This window comes from Elephantulus edwardii, unplaced genomic scaffold (genome assembly GCF_000299155.1).
Source record: "Elephantulus edwardii isolate Elephantulus edwardi_28Jun2011 unplaced genomic scaffold, EleEdw1.0 scaffold00187, whole genome shotgun sequence".
Lineage (NCBI taxonomy): Eukaryota > Metazoa > Chordata > Mammalia > Macroscelidea > Macroscelididae > Elephantulus > Elephantulus edwardii.
In genome coordinates this window covers 204880-222641 of record NW_006399937.1, presented here as the reverse complement: position 1 = coordinate 222641, position 17762 = coordinate 204880, and the positions used below count along the sequence as shown (strand labels likewise).

The window sequence follows — 17762 nt, the reverse complement described above, 5'->3', positions numbered from 1 at the left end:
TTTGCTCCTTAGAGGCAAAATTGATAAAGTTTCATCTCACATGCTTTGGGCATGTTGCTAGGAGAGGCTATTCCTTGGAAGGGACATCATGCTTAGAAAGGTGGGGACGGTCAGTGAAGGAGAGGAAAAACTCTCAAGCAGATGGATTAACACAGTAACTGCTACAATGGGTCCAAGAGTGTCAAGATGATGAGGATGCCACAGGATAGGGTAGGGTTCAAATCTGTTGTCCATAAGGTTGCTGTGAGTCATGCTCAACTCGACAGCATCTAACAACAATATGTTATAATGCCATTGAAACAAAATGTTCAAAGTGAAAACTCCCAGTTACAAATAGAGATGAACCTCTACTGACACCACGAACTTACCCCATATATTGTCTTTGACACAAACTATGGGCAAAAATAAAGAAGTTCTAGATAATTCGGAGTTCTTATTACCTGACCTCACTTTGCTCACTGCCCTTAAGTTGGTTTCGAATCGCAGTGAATCATCGTGGTGTCTAAGGCTGTAAATCTTTATTGGCAGAGAATGTGCATGTTTCTCCCTCAGAGCAACTGGTGGATCTGAACTGCTGACCTTTTCATCAGCAGCACAGTACTACTTTACATAGTATTACAATGCATAGTTGTACACTATGCCACTTGGGCTGCTGTTAGGGTTCACTTATTAGAAATTTTTGTAATATTAAAAAAATGCATTTGTCACTATCCTGCATCCTTTTGGGTCAGTCTTGATTATCTCACTTCTTCTCTTTCTTTTCCTATTAAATGGCAGAGAAAGTAGGAAGGAAGGAAGCAAGCATGAGAAGTATGCATGTTTTTGTAAATCCAAAAATGGAAAGGGAGCCCTTTTTATATATGCCTTCAAAATTTTCCAAATTAATGTCACCAAAAGCTCTTATCAATATTTCCCATGTCTTCCTGCCTGAGTTGTCCCAGCTAACTCACTCAAAAGCTATTCACCAGCTTTCTTTAAAATGGATCTTTTTAAGTCCAGGCAGCTCTGACCAGCAATTCTGCCCCTAGGAATTTGTCCTACAGTTATGCTAGTGCACATGAAAAATGACTTGTGAAGTATCTGGCTTAATGACTATAAAGGGAAAGTTAATCTTTCAAATTATCCTTTCCCTTGCCTGTAAGATAAGACTCTGTCCCACCCCTTCTTACACGTTCCTGAATGCTTATACATTCACATTTGTGGATCTTTGGCCATCCTCCTGTTAAGAGGCCCTTTAGCCAAATTGAAGGAGATAATGTTAGAAAGAAACCAGTTCACAGCCTAAACAAGGAGGCAAGAAGGACCGGGGTTAAAGGGGAGCTCTGGTGACATAGCATCGAGGGAGCTGTGCTGGTAACAGAAAGGTAATATCTCTCTTGGCCATTCAAATTCACCTGCATCTCCTCAGGGGAAAGACAGGAAATCTTCTCTGCTGTGATTTACAGCCTCTGAAAACCTGCTGGAGGGTTAGCTATGAGTTGGCTTCAGCTCAATGCCAATGAGTTTGAGCTTTTTAATATGTAAGGTCACTCCAACCAGGCTACTTCTTGGAGGCAAGGATTCTGAAGCTTTGTCTTACATACTTTGGACATGTTGCACAGAGGGACCAGTCCTTGGAGAAGGACATCATGCTTGCGAGTGTGGAGGGATAGCGTAGGAGGAGAAGACCCTGAATGAGGTGGTTTGACTCAGTGACTGGAGTTTTGGGGGTAGGTGTGTCAGAGACAGTGAGATTGGCCCAGGATAGGGCAGGGTTTAGGGCTGTTGTACATAGGGTCACTATGAGTTGCAGGCGACTCGACGGCACATAGCAACAACAACAACAAAGTTATTCATTGAAGCAAAAGATTACAAACAATCCAAATGTTCATCAACAGGGGACTAGCAAGATACCCTGTAGTTTACCCAAGTAACAGAATGTCAGAAACTGAAGGAGGTGGGGGAAGACATAAAAAATCCTTATGCAATCTCTAAAATACTATTTTGTAAGAGTACATACAAAACAGAGCCTGGAGTGTGTTACCCTTTGTACATAAAAGAAAAATATATATTTGGCAATATATGAATAAAATATACTGGGAAAGTTGGACAATAAATTCTAAGCATTGACCTATTAGAAAGAGAAACTAGATGGCTGGAAGGAGGTTTCCTACTTTACGCTCTTCAGGTAATAGAATTTGAAGTTAAGGGAATGCATTCATAATAAATATATACATACACATAGTTGCCAGTGAAATGAGAAATAATTTTAATTCACTTTTCAAGGAGACTGATTATGTAAATCCCAGCTCTGAATTGTCCACTCTACTTCTGGCCATCCATTTGGCTAGATTTGTCCCTCAAGTCTCCTTTACGTAGAGTCTGGCAGAAAGCCAGTGAAATAGACACTCTTTAAAATATTTCTGGCACCTCGGAATACGTTTTATCAAATCCAACTTCTCTTTCCTTTTCTGTTTCTTGGAACTCCGTGTGTGTGTACGTGTGTGTGTGTGTGTGCGCGTGTGTGTGTGTGTGTGTGTGTGTGTGTGTGTGTGTGTGTGTTTGTCTTGGAGGAGGGTGTCACAGAAGTGCTACCTTGGCCAGAGCCCAGAGGCAGGGTCAGAAACAGGAGCTGCACAGGTTCCGTGAACTGAGATTCTTACTCACAGTCTGCGGCCCAATAAGATGCTCTGGAGGAACTGAGGCTCCAGTTTGTTCCGGGAAATGATAGTCCCATGCTTGGGAATGCCATCTCACTGGGTAAGCACTTGTCCTGTATCTCATTTCTGGAGTCTTTCCCTTTACTCCTGGATTCCTCTGTTAACCAAATGAGGGGGAAACTCAAACAAATTGTCATCAAGTTGTAACCAAGTCATAGCTAACCCTCCACACAGGAGGAAATGCTGGTTTATTCAAACTGCCAAAAACACAGGGCCTTTGATTAGCAGTACAACTCTCTATGGACTGTTACGCCGCCAGAGCTCCCTAAATGAGACAAGGTCCATGACAAATACGGAAAGGTGTCTAGCACTCAAAAGGGGTTCAATAAACGTTAGTAAAATCTTAATTTTTTTTTTTTTTTTATTTTGTGTGCGTGTACCGTCAAATCAGATCTGACTGGTACAGGAGGATATTGCGCCTCCTTCTCCGGCAGAGCGTCTGGTGGATTCGAACCGTGTTCCTCTGGGATTGTAGTGCAGCTTCTTGCCACTAGGCCACCAGAGCTCCCCAAAAATCTTAATTTAACTGTGAGTCAATGTACTCGGCAGCTGATAGATAACTGTACTGACAGCCTGATGGAAGGTCTCTATGAGGCAGAACCAACTCGACAGTGTGAAGCAGGTTTGGGAATTAAGAACAGAACTTGGAACCTGTAGTGGTGCCAACAATAATGAACTAGATTGCTAACTGAGAGGATGGTAGTTCAAATCCACCTAGAGAACTTGAGGAGAAAGGCTGGTGATCAACTTCCCACCAACTAACCACTGAAAATCCTGTGGAGTACAGTTCTACACTGACACAGAGTTGGATCAGTGGCAACTAGATTGTTTGTTTTGTTTTGTCATAGCATTTAAGAGGGCAGCAGTGGTTTCCTGTTGTTGTGTGCCATCGAGTCAGAACCAACCCGTCCCTGACCCTGTGGCAGGTTTTTGGAGGCAGTTAATCACATAAGAGGAGACTGCCCAGCTTTCTCCTGAGGAGCAGCTGATGGATTCGAACTGCATGCCCTTGAGATTGAAGCACAGCTTCTTCCCACTAGGCCACCAGAGCTTGCTGCAGTAGTCTGGTGGTAGAATTTTTTCCTTCTGTGCAAAAAACTTGGGATCAATCATCAGCCAGTGTTTCACAATACAGCCATGAGGATTCTGTCAGTGGACCCTTGCAAGTTACTATGATACTGAGCAGGCTTCAGCAGAGCTTCTGGACTAACAGGGAGTAGGAAGAAAGGCCTGGTGATCTGCTCTTGAAAATCAGCCAATGAGAACCCTGTGGGTCACAACAGTCCCATCCTGCTGGGCATGGGCACACAGGGGGGTATCAAGACAGCAGGTAAAAAATTAATACCTTGTGACTTTTTTTTAAGAATTTTTTTATTGTTGAATATTGTCTTCCCCACCCCCTAACGCACCCCTTTTCCAGACTGTTGTCATATATATAATGCCTAATCATATATTCCTTTCAGACAGTTCTTCTCTAATGCAGTTCTGTTCTAAGGCAGTGTTCATTATCTATCCACTATTTTTTACTTATTTAAATTCACAAGAAAAACACATGACGGACAAGACAGGCTGACCTGTCTTTCACAAGCTGCTGTATGGACATAACAGAGAGACGGAAGGCCTGGGGTCTCTGGATTGTCTTTACCCATAAGGGGTTCACCTCTAGCCTGGTACCTGGTCAATTACAGTAACTGAGTTACAAATCAATATTGCCATAGGCCGAATTTCCTTTCTTTCTTCTCAACTTCTTTCCCTACAACACTCTCACTCCTCAACTGGAAAGAACTTCATCCAGAAGACCAGCCCTCTGGAAAATCATGAAAGTATTTATCTTCAAGTTCTCTTTCTGGCCTCTCTCCATCTCTAGGCCTTCCTCTGTCTCAGTCCTGCACAAGCCCATGAGGAAGTGACAGCCTGGATTTGATTGCCAGCTCTGCCGCTTCCTAACTGTGTAATCTGAGCAAGTCACTGAATGTGTATGGAGAGATTAAGAGCCTCACCTAAGAAGGCAGGTACAGTGGTACCCACACTATCAGTGTGGTGTGAGAAGTAAATGATTACCACATGCAAGGTACTCAGAATGGTGTCTGGCACATCGTAAGTACTCAATAGATGTTGTTATCACTCTAGGAGAACTCAGATGACTAATCACAACGGAGGTGTTGACTGGTAACTAAGGTGTGATTCCTCCCAGTAGCATTTGCATCTTAAAAGAGGATTCTCTGGTAAACTTGAAGGGCAAAAGGAACAAAGTGGTCATGGGTGACTGCCCACTATCAGGGCAGGAGAACTTCAAAAGCACACCTACTGGAATCCCCCTCTTGGAGGCGGGCCCTGCTTTTCTCCCCCGGGGCTGATAGGAGATAAATGAAACCACTTCTTCAAAGCACACTACTCAAGGACAGGGATCAAACGCAACAGGCTTGAAAATAAGCTTCAGTCTACATTTCCTTTTGTCTATTCTGGACTTCCCACCACATCTCTAAAGGAAGTTCTTGGGAGAAGAAAAGGAGTTAATTCCTCTTTCCTTTTTTCAAAACAAGTTAGCTCCCCATGCACACAGCAACCAGCAGTGATCTCAGTCAATGGACAGAAACAGAAAAGGAGCTATTAGGGTTCCCTTCTCTATTCCTTTCTGTCCAGGTTTACTGAGTGAGTTAAGGGTCTTCCTCTAAATTCTCAGAGCTGTTTCCTCATCTTTAAACAGCAATAATAACACTTGCGCAAAACAACTTGGAAAATTGTTGTGAGACCAAAAAGATAAATTTAAGAAAGGTTAACTCAATCATGCTTATGCTGTGGCATGCTGTCAAGTCAGAGCTTACCCTCTGGGGGGTTTTCAGAGACAGTTAGATCCCACAGGAGGTGACTGCCTGTCCTTCTTGCAAGATGCGGCTGATGAATTCAAACTTTGGGATTGCAGGGCAGCTTCTTATCAATAGGTCACCAGAGCTTCCTACACATGCTTCTAAAAGTTACATTTTTAAAATCACAAAGTCACCTCAGAAGAAGACACAGTTTCATACTTTGTTCTCATTTTGTTTTGATTGGCATTTGCTTAATATTTCCTTGTTTTTAAATTAAAGTTCATATATATGTTCAAAAAGTAAAAAATACAAAGCTATCCATCTCAAAGTCTTTTGAGGAAAAGGTGAAAATATAAGCTGAGTCCATTTCCTCAACAAACCTTAACTGAGCACTTACTATGTTCAGACTGCATTTGCATGCCAGCCCCACCTCCTACCAGCTCAGACTTTGAACAAGTTACTTCATCTCTCCATGCTGCCACTTCCTCCTGGGTGAATTGGAAGAACCAACAGGTCTTACCTCATAGTGCTTCTGTAAAGATGAAATGAGATAACGCTTGGAAACTAGTAGAACAGTCCTTGGCACTCAGTGTTGGCTACTGCGATAATGATGGTTGAACACTCTGCTAGGCAATAAGAATACCAAGAAGATGAGGAAAACACAGAAGCATTCACAGTCCAGTGAGAGAATGGACAGAGTAAACACCCTGGCAGATGCCATGTGATAAAGTGCAATAATGGAGCCACAAAGTATGAACTATGAGAACTCAGAAGAGGGAGCCACTTCTGCCCTGGGGAAAGTGAGTCATGGGTGGAGTGGCTGTTCTTGCTCTGCCCTGTTTGCTTCTGCTGTTCTTCAATGCTCCTGTGACCCTCAAACGCCCCGGGCTGTGTCTGAAGCCGAAGGATGAGGCAGACGGAGGACGTGCCTCCTTGTGCCCTGAGCAGCGTGCTGAATCAGGGCTCCTGGCCAAGGCAGTAATTGCCAGCCGCTGAAAGATATTAAGCGCCAGGGAGGAAAACCAAGTTCTCTATGAGGCAGACTTTTCAGAGTTCTTACAGCTTGTAAAAAAAAAAAAAAAAAAAAGTAAATAGTTACCCAGTGAGATATTATTTCATGTTGTTGCCATTAGGGTTTGAGTGTTATGCAGAGAGCAGCGATCACTCAGGCAATTCTGCCTCAGTGAGGACTGGAAACTACACATTAACCCAACACAACAAATCTACCACCTCAAGCTCTCAACCTGACTCAGGCTTTTTTTTTTTCTGGATGGTGAATTTTATGTAAATGAAAGTTGAGGGGAGAGGGAATCTATAAATATTCAGAATTTCTTAAAGGATGCTAGGTAGAAGAGTTGATCTCATTTCCATGGAATTCTGGGGCAGCTTGGACTCTTCTTATCAGCTTCCCTAGGCTAGGACTGGCAGTTTAATGGATCCATATCAATAGCCTCACAAATGCGGCTGATGCTATCAATCACAACCATGTGCTTGCCTGAGCCAAGCATCATCTTCCAATTCTGAGGTGACCGCTTTTGTGTTTTATAGATGAGGGAAACTCAGGCAGGTCAATTTCCAAGGTCACCACGCTGGTATATGGTGGGGCAAGGATTCAAGCTTCGACCTCTTGGCAACTGAATTCTCTTGCAAAGGGAAGCACAGCCAAGTGGTTCAGAGTTTGCATCCCAGAGACCCAATTCCAGAAGCCTCTTGTGCCCCTGAGTAGTCAGGTGACTTCAGATAAATGACCTCTCCTGACCTCACTCTCAGCAGTAAATGGGGGGAGGGACTTGATGCTTATCATCAAATGACTGAATTGTCATTATTCACCACAATGTCCTGGAGCACTCTCAAGTGGTCCTCACCTCTAACCTATTTTGATGTTGCCCTCTCATTCCAGGGACAATCTAAGGTCTTGGACATAGGGAACCCCCTTAACCAGACATCTGTTACCTTTCTTCAAGAGGAGGACTGGTGCTGTATGTCTTGTAAAACAACATCTTTCGTGGTCTTTACAACCACACCCCTAACATAGTGCTCTGCCCACAGCTGGCCTTCAATAAACACGGTTCTGCTGAATGCTGACTGACTCATATTCTCTCCCAGGTAACAAGCTTTGCCTTTGAAAACCTCTTTGCTTTCAGGCCACTAAGGGCCCCATTTGGAGCTCTGTGTTGGTTAGAGTTTCAGCTAAGTGAACGTCAAATACCGCTTGTAATAATCCTCTGGTAGTGTTTTAATTAGGCCTCTGGCCTGGCTAAGTATGTTTTTCCGTTTCTTTCCTAAGACAACAGGATACATCCTGCCAAAGGGGCCTATAGCAGTCCTCCTCAGCACCTTTTCTCTGGAAAAGAGGACAATCCGCACCTCAAAGCTGTCTGACGCCCACTGTTCTATCACACTTCTGTGAATCAAGGGTGTTAAATGTTTTGGAAAGACAATATGTAATCACCTAAGTACACACCCCACCCCCTCCAGCTTGGCCATGATGTCTTTCACGATTCCTTTCTCCCTTCCAGTTGCTTCCTTTTTTCCTGCCCCAAATAGTAAATATTCTTTCTCTCCTTTCTGCTATCTCCTGTTCCTTCCTTTCCTTCCAAATTTTTAAGTGCTTTTCTTTCTCCCCTTTCCTCCTTCCTTTTGCTCTCAACTTATTTCCCATTAATCAACTCTAACACATATCTGCTTGGGTCCTACAAAGATTTCTTGGCTCCCTCTCACAGCTGGACTGGTTACAAAAAGCAAGAAGGAGTCTTTCATCTTTTACTGTCTCCTAGGCCCTCTTCCCTCCTCCAAAATGCTAGCCTTTTCCCCACTCAGTGTGGCTTCCTCCTACTGTTCTCTCTCTGCGTGGCAGTCTGTCTCCCTAAAGCCAAATGGCCTTGTAGATTGAAGTGGTCACTTGTGACCATTTAAAGGTGGCAGTGACTTAGAAAACACAGAGGCTGGCATGAGTGAGCTATCCCAGATGGTACAGTGGCTGCCTTACTGCCTTTTGCTACCTATACTATGGTTTCAAAATATAGGCCGGAACCAGCTGCAATGTGGCCAAAAACCTAGCCCACTGACCTTGAGTTGGTTCTTACTCATAGTAATTCTATAGGACAGACTAGAACTAACCTCCCTATATTGTTTCAAAGTTGTAAATCTTAACAGAAGCAAACTGTCATTACTTCCTCTTGTGGAACAGCTGGTGGGTTCCAACCACCTACCATTTGGTTAAGAATTGGATCCTTTACCACATGCCACTAGAGTTCTTGCAACATGTAGTGTGTACTAATCAGCCTTGAGTCTCATAAACAGGTGTTAGTCCAATAATAAATGAGATCATTTTTCTTTCCATCCTACACCTTCTTGCTGCAAAATAATGGGGAGATCTCCTAGTCTGAACATCTTTGATATTAGCTTTCATCTGGTTTTATCAGGATTAAGATTAGGAGGTGGGGGAAGTCTGTAATTTCTAAATATTGTTATTTGTTACCCTTAAGGCCATTCCAACCCACCATGACTCTGGGTGTGCAGAATAGAATTGCTTTACAGAGTTTTCAAGGTTATGACCTTTAGAAGCAGAACACCAGCCTATCTTGCCAGGCACCTCTGAGAGGGTTCAAACTGCCAACCATTCAGCTATTTGTGGAGCACTTAACCATTTGGGCCAGACAGGGACTGCTCTCTACAACGGAGAGCACATCTCCAGGAGCAGAATTAGTTTAATATGTGATTGATGTGGCTTGGGGAACACTGTCTGCTGTCTTCTTTACTGATCGTGATAAAGGTTCATCATTGGTATTTCTATTAAAGTTATTTCTTTCGGCTTGAAGAACCTCTTTGAAATCACCAGTCCCTATTTTGGATTCTCAAGTTGTCTCAAGGCGTAGGTCACAGCAGTAGAGTCAAGACGGGTAGTCCTGGAGCAATATGTCCCGAGTGACAAGCCTGACAATCAGAGTGATGGATTGGGGCTGGGAAAGTGGTACTCAAAGCCAGGCAGTGACACCAGCGCGCCTCCACTGGCCGCCGAAAGCACGGAGAAGTGGTCTCCCCAGAGGCGGCTGCACAAAGAACCAGATTCACCTTCTGATAGGCGGTAGACAGCAAACTTTAATGCGTGCACAGTGACTACTTAAATTCTCTGCCAAGAGCGAAGCTGGCCCTGCGCACTTTATCCGAAAGGCGCGGGGGCGCGTTGTTCTATTTTCTAAACAAGCTTTTATTAAAATTCCCCTGGGAAAGCCTAGTGTCTTTTCCCGGGGGAGGGGCGTATCTCTGGAGTTTGTGTGGATGTGTTGCAGTTAAAGAGAAATTCATTCTTGTTCTGGTGCACTAGCTTCTCGTGTGGTCCTGGGTACCCGCAAAACAGCAGACAGACGTGGTGCAGTGGAGAGACTTTACGTTTCTAAACTGGGCAGTGTAGGAAACCTGAAACACGCCCAGCATCAAACCTATAAATCAGTGCTCAGGCACAGTGCGCCAAAAGCGTCCAGCCGGGGCTCGCAGCGTGGGGTGCCGCGCCTCCGCGCCAGCCTGTGCTCACGCTACATCTCAAAGATCTCACCCTGGAAGACAGTCCTCAAACTCGAGGGCTTGGACAGAACAGGCTTAAAGTAGTTGGAGCGATTCGCGCGTTGCCTTCGGAAACGGATGCCTCTGAGATGTTTCTAAAGAAGCACACCCGGACAGGACAGATCTGGGAAGGAGACTGGGGTAGAACTCAAGTCCCGCCAGACTCGTAGCTCTCAGGGCGCGCTCCGCCCCCAGGTGGTCTCTAGGAAAGACCTCGGAGCCAACAGCCGTGCATTCCTACCTCGGCTCCCCAACACACGGACACCTTGGAGGGTGTCAGACCCCACTGGCACCCATCCCGTGAGAAAGGCGGGAGAAGGTGGACAGTAAAGGCCACGGGGAATAGGGTGTAAGACTCTGGGTCTGGGAGAAGTCTAGTCACTTTGGGGACCGGTAAACCAAGGCCATCTCAGTTAGGGGGAGGGGAGGTGTACAGCGGTGGTAAAAGGCCAAAGCTGCGGCGGCCGCGCGCCCGGGTGAGGCTCCTTTAAGGCTCTCCCCTCCCACCGACAGCGCCGGCCTCCGCCCTCCGCTCTCCCCGCCCCGGGTCCCGGCGAGCGCTGCGATTGGGCGGGCGCGGCGATCCCTTTGAAGTGTGGCTGCCGATCGCGGCTATTTGACGTGCGGCTCGCGGAAGGCGAAGGTTTTTGTGTTGCTCGCCCGGGCTAGAGGCAGCGGCGGCGGCGACGTCGGTGGAGGAGGGGAGCAGGCGCAGCAGCAGCTGCACGGCGCTCGTCGCTGCGGAGCGAGCCCACCCGCCCCGGGAGCTCGCCTCCCCGGTGCTCCCCCTCCCTCCCCGCCCCCCCAGTGGCGCTGCCTCCTCCAAATGAGCGATTCGCCCGCTGGATCTAACCCAAGGACACCCGAAAGCAGCGGCAGCGGCGGCGGCGGAAAGAGGCCGGCAGTGCCGGCGGCGGTGTCCCTCTTGCCCCCGGCGGACCCCCTGCGCCAGGCGAACCGGCTTCCTATCAGGGTCCTGAAGATGCTGAGCGCTCACACCGGCCACCTCCTGCACCCGGAGTACCTGCAGCCGCTGTCCTCCACTCCCGTCAGCCCCATTGAGGTCAGTCTCCCCGGCCGCTGCTCACTCAGCGCCGTCCTCATTCCGCCTATTCCTCCCGGGCACACGGCCCTGTTCCCTGCGCCCCGGGGCTCAGTGAGACACCCGGTTCGGCTAAGCTGATTGACGGGGTGCGGAGGGACTGAGAAACGGCAGGATCTGAGCCCATCCAGTATTCCCAGGCTTCACCGTGGAAGATTCCCTTCCACTCATGCCTTTCAGAGCTATGTGTTTTCTCCCTGATTGCATTTGCTCTTAAGTCCCCACTGGGCCCTTTACTTTTTCCTGCAGCACCCAGTTTCCCAGCTAGAGCTGATCTCCTCTGGGGTTCGCTTAAGGGCCCCACCCTACTGTTCCCTTTGAAGGCCGATCCGCCCCCGTCCCACTGCCCTTCTGTCCCATCCGGTTAGGGCGCCCGACGCCCAAGCACTCCGGGTCCCGGGTCTTTCTTCCTCCCACTTCCCGGGGTGCTCTCCCTAGGAGGGAGGGGCTACTGTGAGAGTGCCAGAGGCGGCCCTTCCAGAATGCGCTTCTGCCCGCACCTACCCCACGGTGCCACCGCCAGAAACCCGTCCCAAACGAAGTTGTCCAAACTGAAAGAATAAGTTTTTCCCTGGACCTAGAGGAGGGGGGAGATTGGCGTGAAAAGGAACAGCTAGAGCCTCTCCCTCCCTCCCTCCATCCTCGAGAGAAACCTCCCTGGCAGTGCGCTTTGGCGAGTCCTTTCCACTGTCCCACTCCCTATAGCCCATGGCGCACTCTGGGACCGGTAGGCGCTAGGGACCCCGGGAGGCACGAGGTGAGCGCAGCTCCGCCCAGCTGCCCCGCCCGGGCCGGGCCGTAGCTGCCTGGCCTTCTCCCCAGGCTCCTTCCCGCCCCGTCGCGCCACCGCCCTCGCGCCCAGCACCTCCCGCGCCACCCAGCTCCCCGAGCGCCTGGCTTGTTCCCTTGGTGTCGCGGTCTCATCCTCTTGCCGCTGTCTCCCACAGCTGGACGCCAAGAAAAGTCCACTGGCGCTACTGGCCCAGACCTGCTCGCAGATCGGCAAGCCGGACCCGCCGCCCTCGTCGAAGCTCAACTCCGTAGCCGCGGCGGCCAACGGACTGGGAACCGAGAAGGACCCCAGCCGCTCCGCCTCGGGCGTCGCCTCTGCGTCAGCCGCCCTCAAACAGCTAGGAGACTCCCCTGCTGAGGACAAGTCCAGCTTCAAGCCCTATTCCAAGGGCTCCGGCGGCAGCGACTCTCGCAAAGACGGCGGCTCCTCCTCCGTGTCCTCCACCTCGTCCTCGTCCTCGCCCCCCGGAGACAAGGCGGGCTTCAGGGTCCCCAGTGCCGCCTGCCCTCCCTTTCCTCCGCATGGAGCGCCGGTCTCCGCGTCCTCGTCCTCGTCCTCCCCCGGCGGCTCCCGGGGCGGCTCCCCGCACCACTCTGACTGCAAGAACAGCGGGGGCGGCGGCGGGGAACTGGACAAGAAAGACCAGGAGCCCAAGGCCAGCCCCGAGCCCGCGGCCATGAACCGTGGAGGCGGCGGGGGCGGCGGAGAGCCCGGCGCGCACGGCGGCGCCGAGGCCGGAACCTCTGGGCGCAAGTCGGAGCCGCCCTCGGCCTTGGTGGGGGCAGGCCACGTGGCGCCGGTGTCGCCCTACAAACCGGGCCACTCGGTGTTCCCGCTGCCACCCTCCAGCATCGGCTACCACGGTTCCATCGTGGGCGCCTATGCCGGCTACCCGTCTCAGTTCGTGCCTGGCCTGGATCCTAGCAAGTCTGGCCTCGTGGGAGGCCAGCTTTCGGGGAGCCTGGGCCTGCCGCCCGGAAAGCCCCCCAGCTCCAGCCCGCTCACCGGAGCCTCCCCGCCCTCCTTCCTGCAGGGATTATGCCGCGACCCCTACTGCCTGGGAGGTTACCACAGCGCCTCGCACCTCGGCGGCTCTAGTTGCTCCACTTGCAGCGCGCATGACCCGGCTGGGCCCAGCCTAAAGGCGGGGGGCTACCCGCTGGTGTACCCCGGGCACCCGCTACAGCCCGCCGCACTCTCGTCCAGCGCCGCCCAAGCGGCCCTCCCTGGCCACCCGCTCTACACCTACGGCTTCATGCTGCAGAACGAACCGCTGCCGCACAGCTGCAACTGGGTGGCAGCCAGCGGGCCATGCGACAAGCGTTTTGCCACCTCGGAGGAGCTGCTCAGCCACCTACGGACCCACACAGCCCTGCCGGGGGCCGAGAAACTTCTGGCCGCCTACCCCGGGGCCTCGAGCCTGGGCAGCGCTGCCGCCGCGGCCGCAGCCGCCGCCTCCTGCCACCTGCACCTCCCCCCGCCCGCCGCCCCCGGCAGCCCCGGGTCGCTGTCCTTGAGGAGTCCACACACTTTGGGGCTAAGTCGGTACCATCCCTACGGCAAGAGCCACTTATCCACAGCTGGGGGCCTGGCGGTGCCGTCCCTTCCCACAGCCGGACCCTACTACTCGCCATATGCGCTGTATGGACAGAGACTAGCCTCAGCCTCCGCGCTCGGATACCAGTAACTACAGCTTTTTCTCCCTCTTTTCCCGTCCATCTTCTTCCCCCTCCTTCTTTCCCCCAACCGCCGTCGCTGCAACCTCCACTACTGCTTGTCCCTCCTGGGATCCCCCGCCCTCCCCACCGGACTGTGTATTTATTTACTATAATGTTAGCTTACAAGCTGGGAATATAAGTGCATTAACGGCCCACACGAGTCAATGGTATGCAAGAAGTCTGTGTTCCCCCCAAATAATAATATTAATCACAAATAATTACATGATCTCCCCGCCCCTCTTCCTTTCTTTTTCTTTCTCCCCCTCCCCCCATATACATTTTAATTGTTCTCTTTTTGTTCCTTTTTTGATTGGTTTGGTTTAGAGGGAGGAGGGAGAATTGGGGTTCTTTGATTCTTCTGTTTATTTTTACTTTCCTGGGGAGTTTCTTGCATGACTCTTAAATGTTAAAACTACATTTCCTCTTCTCTCTTTCCCTCTCTCCCCTTCATTCCTTCTTGTTTCCTTCCATTCTAGGTTGTATTTTCCTTTGTCCAAGTAACATGGAGGTTTTTTTTTCCCCCTCATGCGTTTGAGGAGGTGGTGGCATTGGTGGTGGCTGGTCTTGAGTTCTGTTGACCAAGATCTCTGCTCCTTGACTCCACCCTGCAACCTTTTCCTCCTACGGCCCACCTTGGTCTGGGCTCTGCCCCCACAAATTAAAACATTGGTCGCCCACTTTGCTCTGAGCATCAAGAGCCCTGACCCCCACCACCGCACCACCGGCCTCCTCAGATAGAAAGGCCTCTAACGAAGCCTTTCCCCAACTTTATCCCTCTTGGGACAACCCCCCCCCCCCCCGACTGCTCACTGGGGGACATACAGGGCTCATCTTATTCAACTAAAAGCCCTAGCAGGTCCTACTGGCACAAAACTTTGCTCTTTATATTTTGCGGAAGTGCTTTATAGTCATTATTTTTCTCTTCATCATTGGGGCAGTCACCCCCTCCCCAGGTGGCAGGGGTGGGTGATGCTCTCTCTAAATCCCTCCAAATGCAGACCAGAGGCAATGTCAGAGGACAAAGCAATCTTGTTAGCTCCCCTTGGGGAAGGTTGAGGAATCAGGGAGCATGGATCATAGCCGTCCTTCATCCCCCGCCCCCCCCCCCAGGTCTGACCCACAGAGTCCCTAAAGTTGGCCGTGGGCTCCCACAGGGGAGTGAAGTCTCGGCCCCCAGGTCTTCTCCCCACACCCTCTTTCTCTCCTGGTCTTATGCAGCGTGGAGGCTGCTGGACCTGCTTGGGATGAATAGAGCTCTCCCTTGGTAAGACTTATTTTGTTAATAAATGGAATACTTGGCTATATTCACACCGTGGTGTGTTTCTCTCTTGCTTCACTCACCATCTCACTGTCAGCTAAGCAGATGCCCGTCTTTTATTCTTGTTTAAAATAGATATGGTTTCCTTCATAAATTTCCGTTCAGGGACAAGTTTTACTGCCTTTCCTCAAGGAAAGAGAAGAAAAAACCCTAAAACTTCTGCCAACGCATTACAAATAACATAAAACCACCTTTATTATTTTTTTCCACTTAGTTATTTAGCTCCCAGCCTCACTTCAAAGGCTTTGACATTTCCTGGGGCCAGAGTGGAGGGCGTGTGTGAATGTGGATTTTCCTCTGGGCCTAGATCCAAGGTGCAAGGGGCTAAAGACGGGAACCAGTAGAGAGGGCTCAAGCCGAGACTCGCAGCGACACTGCCCCTAGCAGGGCGGCTGCGCAGACAGCGGGCCTTTGGCGCCATCTGGTGGCTTGAAGACGAATAACAGGTGAATAGAAAATCGCCGCTGGCGCCAGCCCCGACGGCAACTTTCGCGCTTTCCTTCTCTGCAAAATGCGGAGTTCTAGTTCCAATTTTCGTTAGATTTGAGAGTTGGGGTTGTGGGGTTTTTTCTCCTGATTTTACTTTTTTTCTGATCTTGCTTTTTTTATATACCTTGAAACGAAGGATAAATGCACTTGCTGACAGAGGTGCTCTTTAAAGCTTGTGGACCCCACAATAGCGCCCCTAGAGACTTGTAGGATCATGGTTTGGATTTTACTAAGTAGTGGTGAGCCTGAGAGTGACACAACTGAAACTGGCTTCTGTCCTCTTCGGGCAAGCGAGAGTCAAGGCGCTGGTCATTAGGGTGGGGCCTCTGAGATCTTAAGTGCGTGCAAGGGAGGCCCCAGCGAGTCTTGGGCCTGTGGACTCCGAAGGTGTCACTGTGGCTGCGCCACGTTCTCTCTGGTGCGAACTCACGTGTTCTCGAGAGACAAGGTGGAAGGGGGCGAGCTCGCGGAGCCCCCGCCTGTCAGGTCTCGGTGGTGCGCTCCGGGGCGCTGGGGACGCGCCAGGCCACCTGTGGCGCGTGCTTGCAGCAGCCTCTCTCGCCCCCTCCTGGCCACTCAGCTCCACTTCCGAGTGTTAGCGCAGGGCGATTCGGTGATGGTTTGCAGACGCTGTTGGTTTGCTTTTGGTTTGTTTTTATTCTGGGAGGAGTGCATGCTCTGAAAGCCTCTAAGACGTCAGTAGGTATGAGGTCAAGTATGGAAAAAGGCGCTTTCTCTTGCGTGCGCTCCCGCAATTATCCAGACACGCGACTGATTCTTATGGGCAACCTCGTCCTACCCTGAAGACGAAGGAATCGCAGCAAAAGTTTCTTTGCCCCGAAGGCTTTGCATCTAGGTGAAATTCGTGTTTTCGTTGGGCAAGAGAATATTCTCAAACAAAGGATGCCAGGAGACCATGTGTCCAGTGGAGAGAAGCTTGACATCAAAACACTGGCTGCTAGGGTGACGGGCACCAGAAAGACTCCATTAAGGGAAGGCTGAGTGGGATGGAGAACTCACTCTGCGACCAGCTCCAGGTCTCTCTTGGGAATCAGCATTATTCCAACTTCCAGGCACTGAAATTGACTCATATCTTTACACGACCTGTGACTTGTTGGGTCAGTTTCTATTTTCGCTATTGCTTTGTTTGCTGGATTTTATGTCTTCTTTTCCTCACAAGACCCCTTTCCTTCAGATACCCCATATGTGCATTAATATATATGTAACAAAATATTTGCCATTCAGCCATTCCCTATTTTCTCTTAAAGCCTGCTTACAACAGGTGGAAACAGTTCCCCTCTGCAGGGGGACTTAAACTTCCTAAAGACCAAAATACTCTTCTAGTAGGGACAGGAGAAAGAGAGACTTCTATTTCTCATAATTGCCCAATTCTCCACATTCCAGCAGGAGGAGGATTTGAAAACTACTTGGACTCGAGTTCTCTCTTGTACTGGCGACCTTGAAGAAAGATGCTGCTGGACCTGGTTGCACCAGGCTGCTCCCAGCTACCCCTATAGTGACACGAAAGGGCAAGTAATGTAGTCTGGCGTGTCCCAGTTCTTAATCTGAAATGTCAGCTCTCCCCATCAGTAAATTGGTCATGTTCCTGAGAAATGTGGCTGCTTTAATTAGCGTGGGGAGTTGGCGGCTTTCAGGAGCTTAAGTCTCATTAAACAAAGTTGCCATTTTAATAGAGATAGTACTCCCCACCAACTGCTTACTTACATAATTAATTCATCCAGCAACCCTTTCTTTGAGAATTGCCTCTACCTTTTCTTTCTCCATCCCCTTCTCTTCCTTGCCCTCCTCCCCTACTTCCTCCTAATCTCCCTCAGGCGCCAGGATTGGGGCCTGTGTTCCCTAAGCACCAGGAAGGGTGGAAGCCACAGAGCTGGAACTTGAGACACTGGACGTTCCTGGCTTCAGGTCATGTTTTCACACCTCTTGCCTGGTTATTTTTGTGGCCTTGTGGGCAGCAGTGGGAGGAAGGGAGGAGAGGGAGGGGAAAGGCACCCTTAGAGGTTTGCTTCAAAGAGAGTTGTATGGTAAGTTTTTTTCACTTCTCCATCATCCACCCACAAACCCCTCTCCTAAGAAATGTATGGCCCAAGCAGGAGGTCTGGGGCCCTTCACCATAGTTCCCCAGCCACGACTGTCTTGCCCTGCCCACCAGACCTCCAATCACTTCTCTCAAGATGTGAACTCCCTCCCTCCTGATGTATGTCTGGGTTACCGGTGGAATCCATCTTGCAATAATTCTGTGCCCCTGCACT

At 49.9% G+C, this 17762-nt stretch overlaps 1 protein-coding gene across 1 annotated transcript; it reads left to right on the top strand.

The window, feature by feature from the left end:
• The first annotated feature begins 10718 nt into the window (after nucleotides 1–10718).
• On the top strand, nucleotides 10719–13835 carry ZNF703 (zinc finger protein 703). Its single transcript, XM_006896648.1, has 2 exons — nucleotides 10719–11132; nucleotides 12119–13835. The coding sequence occupies exons 1-2, from the start codon at nucleotides 10896–10898 to the stop codon at nucleotides 13649–13651; spliced, it is 1770 nt and encodes a 589-aa protein (XP_006896710.1). The 5' UTR covers nucleotides 10719–10895; the 3' UTR covers nucleotides 13652–13835.
• The last annotated feature ends 3927 nt before the right edge of the window (nucleotides 13836–17762 follow it).